We start from the raw sequence: 8,297 nt of genomic DNA, 5'->3' as shown, positions 1-8,297 counted from the left end.
CGATGCACGTCGCCGACCCCCACCGAGCCCGGCGACGTCCTTCCTCGTTGTCGTCGCCTCCTCCTCTCCGACGCCCAACGCCGCCTTCACCGAGCCTGCCGCCACCTTCACCGAGCTCGGCGCAGCCGCCACCGACCCCGGCGACGCCCTCCATGGAGCTCAGCACCGCCGCCATCGAGGCCGCCACCAACTCCTCTTTCGCCGCCGTCGTCCTCCCTCGCCAAGCCCGAGGTCGCCGCCTCCACCGAGCCCGGTGCCGACCCCCAGGTGAGTGCTCCATCGCGCATGAATGATGAATAGATGAATGTGGTGCATGAATGATTTTAGTGATGAATAGATGGATAGATGAATGTGGATGAATAGATGAATGTGTATGAATAGATGAATGTGGAAGAATAGATGATTAGATGAATGTGGATAAATAGATGAATGTGTATGCATAGATGAATGTGGATGAATAGATGATTAGATGAATGTGGATGAATAGATGAATGTGTCATGTGGATGAATAGCTGATTTTAGTGATTGATGATATGTTTAATTTATTTTTATGTGATATTCAATTCACTTTGTTAGATCTGTGAGATGTGCAATTTAATTTATTTATGTGACTAAGTGATTTTAGAAATTTGAATTCTTAGCCATTGAAGCACTGAATTGTGTATTTTCGTTATTTTGAAAAAAAAGTAGACGATGTCTCAGCAAGGCGAACCAATGTCGACAACAACTAGTGGGTGCTCAAGGGCACGTACTCCTAGGACAGGGAACAAAATCCCTAAGGAATGGTACCGCATAACTGCAGTGAACCAAATAGGCTTGCCGACAAGTCCTAGGAAAATGTTGAGCCGATTTAGGTCTATCTGCGGGGTCATAGGGAGGCAGAAATTCAGTATTCTACAGGATGACATCAAGCAAGTGCCGGCCGCAGAGAAGGACAGTGCTTGGCTAACATTCAAGGAGAGTTTCGATTATCCTGAGGAGCACGAGTACCTTATCAGGCAGGCTGCTTTTAAGGTTATGGGCAATGCTTGGAAGAACTTCAAGAGTAAGCTAGTCGGCGAGTTCGTCTTCAACCCGGCGAATCCCGATCCAATAGAGAAATTTCCTTGGATCACGGAACGAGTCTGGGACGAATTCCACATGAAGAAGTCGACCACCGAGTCCAGAGCAAGAAGCGAGGCATTTCGATGCTCCAGACCTTGAACCAGTATCCACACCAGCTTGGCACCGCCGGATATGCCGGTAAGGAAGAGGAATGGCAGCAGGAGGATGAAGAAGAGGAGGAATCGAACACGCCGCGGGTGTTTGCTGATATCCCACACCCTCGGGCTAGGAACTGGGCCAGGGCTAGGTACCAGAAGAATGCTAATGGCACAATTTTCATGCCAAATCCAGAAGATCAACGAGTGTACGAAGCTATAGTAAGTGTCTAGACAAAATAGATGTTCACATTGTTTCCTATCGTGCAGTTTATTTAACCCAACTAAATTGTAATGCATAAGGAGTTGGTTGCCGAGCAACAAGCCTTGCAAGAGGCCTGCTCTCAAAGACGCGAGGACGACCTCCTCACGAAAGCGTTGGGCAACAAGGAACACCGTGGAAGGACACGGGGCATTGGGTCCTCCATTCCCTGGAAGTTTAGATTTCCAAACTACGCGTGGCAGTACAAGAAGCGGACTTCCAACAAGGCGGAGAAAGATGCACGCCTTAAAGCCAAGATCCCGGCGTCGATCAGAGCGGAGCTGACATCTGAATTCGATGAAAAGCTCGAGTCGATGAGGGCCAAGATTTGGCAAGAGATCCGAGAAGAGCAACATAACCCACAGGCCGCCGTTGCTGCTGCGCACAAAGAGTTAGGAAGTCCCACCCAAAAGCGCAGCAGTTGCGCATCAACTGAGGTGGCGGAAAATCCAACATTGGTCGACAGCGCCATCGACCACATAACGGTAAAAGTTTCGTCCACAATGCATGAAAGGCTTAACGTATCCATATGTTATATAATGTTCTAAAATTTGATAAATCTATCGCAGGAACCAACGAGCTGCACCCTCACAGTTAGGGTGATGCCGACCTTCACGGTTCCAGCAGCCGAGGGACTTGCGTACAAGCCGACCCCAGAGACAAGAGTGCATGGAGCGCAACTTAGGGGCGACTGTGCAAAAGTTCAAGTCAACTCGGTGAAGCCCGAATACGAGCTGTTCCCACTAAAGTATCCACCGAACGACGAGGTCCTATCACTAGGAAATGCCCGTGGTACCTTCATCCAATGGCCCAAGGACCTCATTGAGATAAGGGTTACAGCGAGGCCAACCATTGCACCAGGCGGTCGTCCGCCAAAGAGACCCGCCTCTTCTCCTTCAGCCCCACCTGCTCAAGATCATCATTCACAATCTTATGATGTGCAGTTGCAGTACGACACGGATTTTGGGGAGGACCAAACGGAGGCCGACAGCAAGGCGATTCGTGAACCCCCACCGATGAAGAAAAGCAGGAAGGCACACTCTTCCTCTCAGAGAAATACTCTCGATAAACCCATGCAAAGGGGAGAGGAAGAGGAGGAAAGGAGGCCTCGCTTCTAGCTCCAAGGAAGCTAGATCTCAGCAAGGGGTAGGAAAATACTAAGGGCAAAGAGGTCAAAAAGAAATATGTCGCTCCACAGGAGTTCCAACTAGGCATGCCATTGGTTGGAGATGACGTGCTTGCTGCAATGGGCACCGCTTGCAAGGACCTTCACGTATACTACATGGAGAAATCTAACGCCAGGAGGCCAAACAAAGCTACCGATATCCTTGGAGAGCACGATGGAAATCCATTTCTTGGTCCAACAAATTATATCGTGGTTGACTTCAAGGATCTATTCGACCTCTATTGGCTTCGAGCGGTGGATACAAGCCTCCTTAAGTGCTACTCCTTGTAAGTATTGTCGCCCAACTCAATTTTGTAATAACAATCGGTTTAACTCGCTTACAAGATCGTTTATCTTGCGTGTAGGTTAAGTTGGCAATAGTGTCAGAAGAATGCACCGGAAGTTGCCTTCCTTGATCCACAAGTGATCACTGTCACAAATCTCGAGAATGACCGTCAAGGAATGGTCAACTACATCTACGACACCTTGTGGTCCCACTGAGACAAGGAGTGCATTATGTGCGCCTATAATCAATAGTAAGTGTGTTCCCTAAATATACACAACAGCATGACACGTTCCTTCAGTACTGATTAACTTTCACTATATTAATGCCGTAGTGACCATTGGATCCTTCTGGTCATAACACCTAAGTGCAGTACATGTCACTACCTGAACTCCAGAATTGATAAGAACGCATATGATTGGACCCCAATTCAACTAGCGATAGATGAAGTGTGGGCCCAATACGTGCAAAGAGGAGGCCTCAGGAAGACAAGACATCACATCCTCATCCACAAAAAAGACTTCCCGGTGAAGCAACAAATAGGTCCAGTGCGGATTCCATGTGTGCCACAACATGCGCCTTCTGTACAGAGAAAAGGTGAAGACTTTGACAGGGTTTGAGGTCGGTGCTCTCAATTGCAATAGACTAACTAACTACATCGAAGTACATACATATGATCAATCAACTAATCTCGATCTATGACAATGTAGGGCAAAATTACCAAGTCTCTGCCTACCAGCTTTGAGGAGGTTCGCGAGGAGATAGCCGGCTTCATTCTCAGCGAAATAATTAATCCCAAAGGAATGTTTCGGCTTAAACTAAAATGATGAACATTGTTGAACTTTTATGTTTAGGCAATGATGAACATTGATTATGTAACTGTGATTTTTATATTTATGTATATATTTCTTATGTTTATGTTAATACTTGCTAAATAAATATTTGATCCAATTAACTTGGTTTTGCATGTGCAATATGATAAATATTTAAATGGATGTGAAATATGAGATCAAAATGGATGTTCTGTGAATGTGGTTGTGTGAAATATATTGATGGCTGTGTATGTGAATGCATATATATGAATGGGTGATGCTGGGGAGCTAGGGATATTGGATATCTGTGTTTCTGTCATTTTTGCAGCGAGCATGGCTAGCAAAGGCCTGAGGCTAGCCAAAAAACAAAGTTTTTATTTTGTGGATTATACTCATCTGTGACGGGCCATAACTTAATGCCCGATTGAGATGATGGTCATCTGTGATGGGCCGTAGTTAATGCCCGATTGAGATGACAGTCATCTGTGACGGGCTATAGTTTAGACCCGATTGAGATGAGTATCATTTGTGACGTGCTCTAGTTTAAGCCGATTGAGGTTAGTAGTCATCTGTGACGGGCTCTATTTTTGGCCCGATTGATATAGGTCATCTGTGACAGGCTATAGTTTGACTGGTAGTCTGAGTCAAAGCTAGCGGTGACGGGCTTCAATTAGGGCCCGATTGAGATAGGTTCATCAGTGACGGCCGTTTGCCTGATTGAGATTATTTTTCATATCAGTGACTTCTACACTATTACGGACGCCGTGCCCGATTGAAACGGGGCTTACCACCTGTTTGAGATGAGGGTATCCGTTCTAGTGTATGTATCTAAATGCAACTCGGACTCCAAACAAGATTAACTTGACACAATAAGAAATCAGTCTTTATCAATCGATGATATATGGATCGAGCTATACCTCCCTGTCTTCACATATTGATCTTTCCTTATAACGATGCGACTTGAACACACCGAAGTCGTAAGCTAGCTTGCTGATAGTTGTGAAATCATTGTCATGATTAATATTTGTGATGAACAATTGGCTCTGCAAATGATTTAATCAAAGAATTGGTTTGAGAGTATGTGTGGATGTTGGTGTGAGTGCGTGTGACTAATGTGGATCAGGTTGTGATATCTGTGCCCAGAAACGGTTGTTTTGTCTGATTGTGTGCAGGTGACTTGAGGTCAGCCTTGGTCAGTGGTGAGGACCGGGACTATGCTCGGAAGGAGCAGAGATCTAGTGTGGTCGGAATACCATGTGAGAAGGTGACTAGAGTCAGGATTCTTGGAGGACAACTTCGGTCAGTGGTAGGGATCGGGACTAAACTCAGGGAGGAGTTGAGGTCCAGACGGTCAAGGATACCGGGTGACGAAGTTGGATACGAGATGGCACACGGTGGATGGACATCGTGTGGGAGAGATCTTTACAACGGGCTTCACGAGGTGTACGTGCAAGTGCTGGTGTTCGCGAAGGAGATTGGAGTGAGAAATTGAGGAAGAGTATATGGTGCTATAGTACACGTGGTACTGTAGCATGCATATGTGTGGTCTTGATCGATGCATGCAAGTGTACTGCAGTGGTTGGCAGTACATGGATGCATGTATGCATATACATGTGTTTTGGCTCGGTGAGTCCAAGGCAGGAGCGACGCCATGGTAGGAGACCGAGGCCGACCGGGACTTCGTATGAGACGAACATGTGTCCATGTCGGGTTGGCTAGGACACGGATTGACTGTAGTTGGTTGTGAGGCTGCAGGCTTTAGGAGATTGTAATTTGGATAGAGTCCTAATCTGACTAGGAGTTGTTCTCCTACTTTGAGTAGGAGGTTTTTTTGGCATAAATAGAGAAGAAGCGTGAGGCTTCCCGGTATCACTTTGAGAGCAATTGAGTTGATAGTTTAGTTAGGGTTTCGAGTTTAGTCGAGATTTTTGTAAGGAGTGCTGTTGTTGCACTTTGTAAACACAGAGAGAAGCAATAAAGTTGTCATCTACTTTGAGAGTTCTTCGATTTATGTTTCATCGAGTACGGCGGTCACACCCGCGGCAGGCAGGCGGTTCAACCGGCGACAAGGCGGCGGTTAGACCGACGGCGTGCGAGCGGTCCGATCAGGGGCGACAGGACTACGTCGAGATTTCCATCGATTTGAAGGTAACTTTTATTTCCGCTAAAAGTTTTTGGGTTTTTGGTTTTCCCTACCATTCACCCTCCTCTGGTAGGCTTGGTTACTTGTGTTCGATCCTACAATGGTAATGTACGACCTGCAGGCGATGTGCACCGTTCATGATCTTCAGCTGTTGGCGCCGGAATCGGCATCCTTGGCGGAAGGTTGGGCACAGGGACGACAAACTTTAAGAAGGGAAACTATTTTATTTTATGAGGGAATGTTTCCTTGTTGTTTACATGTCACTTAAATAATTATGAAAAAAATAAAAATATGTATTGTTATGTGATACATCACTCTACAAACATGCAAGTTTAAATTCAACTCCGACTCTCACAATGAAAAAACAAATTAAACTACAGCTATTTATTCATAGTCAATTTTTTTTACGAGATGTAGAAATTGAATTTCAACTTGCATGTTTTTGGAGTGATTGTATATTAATACATCTTTTCAAATATTTTTAATTTTTTTCATAACAATTTTAGTGACATGCAAATAACGAGTGGATATCTTCTGCAGGGATCAAAATCCAACCCCCTCTAACAACATCATTGCGTCGCCCATGGATAGGCGCTGGCTGCTGCCTCGGCGAGCACACAAGAGCCCAACCCGCAACACGCGCTCCATCTGCTCCCGGTTGAACTCGCCATTCAGCCGCTTGTCCGCTGCTTCAATTATCGAACCCTTTTTGTGGCACTCCCAGACGAATTTAACAAGGCTATTTGCTTCAGCCTGGTCTTGCTGGAGGATAATAGGCGGCTGACCGCACGCAATCTCCAGCAGCACAACTCCGAAGCTGTAGACGTCCGACGAGGTGGTTGCCTGATCCGTGTGGAGTAACCCAGGTTCCACATATCCTCGAGAGCTGACCGGCATTTGTCGATATGAGCTAGAGGCGGTTTCACCATCGTACTGAAAGAAGTGCCGAGGCAGCCCGAAATCGCCGAGCTTTGCGTTCATCTCTTCGTCCAGCAACACATTGCTTGGTTTGATGTTGCCGTGCGGGAATGTGGGGCGGACGTCCTGATGGAGGTGCTTAAGGCCGGAGCCTATGGCAAATACTATCTTGTACCTGGAATACGAACACAGGGAGAACATCAGCCTAAAACTACGATTAAGAACATTACTCGTGTTTAGCCCTCTTATTTAGTTGTGGATGCTTATATTTCATTCCTAAAATCAAAAGGTAGGTAGAATTAGGTTGGAGGAAATTATACATTACTGACAAATGTATAGGTGGTCCCTTTGCATTAGTATTAAGATACCCACAAATAAAACTGAGACTGAAAATAATGTATCTCTAATGGGACATAAAAATTGCTCAATTTAATTTTGGACTCTATCTATTCCCTTTTTATTTAATTAACTTCAATTCTAAAGTAGTTCTTTTCATGCTTTAGGATATGTACCGTGAGATAGTTCGATACAAAACCTCATTCAGAAAAGCACTCTAAATTTTTCTTACCTCGTAGGCCATGTAAGAAGTCTTCCTGGACTGTAGAGATGATCGTGGAGGCTCCAGTTCTTTACATATTTATATACCAGGCATAGATTATCTTGCTCGCTGGACCAACCTAGGAACGGCACAATGTTGCGATGTCTGATCGCTAGGCTGATGGTTGCAAACTCCTTCACGTAGTTCTCCACCGCAAAGGCCTGTCCTGACTTTATTTTCAGCCATTTCACAGCAGCAGCTACAGAGATGCCTAAATGTGTCAGGTCCCCCTTGTAGAATGCACTAAACTGACCTTCCTCACGGAGCAACCGTTCCTCGGAGAAATTATTCGTCGCTTCCGATAATACTTCGAAAGAAAACGGAGTCTGTGAAGGCGACGCAAAACCATATTCTCCAGTGCCCATGCCTACATTCCCATAACTTGGCCAAAGACCGCCTGCACAATATTCTCCAAGGGGCATGGGTGGAGGCCTCGACGTAATCCATCTACTTAAACGGCAAAGTGAAGCTGCAATGAGCATCGTCACTATAAGTAGCACAGTCCCAACAACAATTCCAATCACCAGTGATTTGTTGGACTTCTTAGCTGTATCAGCCGGAGTACCTGCTAGCAAAGACAGCGGAGGAGTCAAAAGCACATCCTGAAAGTGAAAAAATAACAAACCGAAAAGAGAAAAAAACATAAAGACTGCTCAAATTTTTATTTAATTAGTCTTTTGAACAGGGTTTGACCTGATCACATAAATAGAAGCTTTCTATTTAGCCAAAATAAATAGATAGATCGTTGATACGTTTCAAACAGAAAAAACAAAACAGATAGATAATTGACGCCTTCTCAAACATTTGCAATTGCTGCTGTAAGGAATACAATTTTTTCCAGCATCCCCTAGCACTCACTCAAAAAGATGAAAACTAGCAACATATTCATTCCATTACATATTCACCAAAGGTGTGAT

General features: G+C 45.2%; 1 protein-coding gene across 1 annotated transcript; it reads right to left on the bottom strand.

Annotated features, from left to right (window-relative positions):
- Window positions 1-6,407: 6,407 nt before the first annotated feature.
- LOC127783699 (probable kinase CHARK) lies at window positions 6,408-7,745 on the bottom strand. The gene is made up of 2 exons (XM_052310891.1): window positions 7,351-7,745; window positions 6,408-6,957 (listed from the first exon to the last, which is right to left on the bottom strand). The coding sequence occupies exons 1-2, from the start codon at window positions 7,743-7,745 to the stop codon at window positions 6,408-6,410; spliced, it is 945 nt and encodes a 314-aa protein (XP_052166851.1).
- Window positions 7,746-8,297: the final 552 nt, after the last annotated feature.

Source organism: Oryza glaberrima, chromosome 9, assembly GCF_000147395.1.
Source record: "Oryza glaberrima chromosome 9, OglaRS2, whole genome shotgun sequence".
In the NCBI taxonomy this organism is placed as follows: domain Eukaryota; kingdom Viridiplantae; phylum Streptophyta; class Magnoliopsida; order Poales; family Poaceae; genus Oryza; species Oryza glaberrima.
The sequence above is the reverse complement of the archived record's forward strand: the minus strand, read 5'-3'. Positions and strand labels throughout refer to the sequence as shown.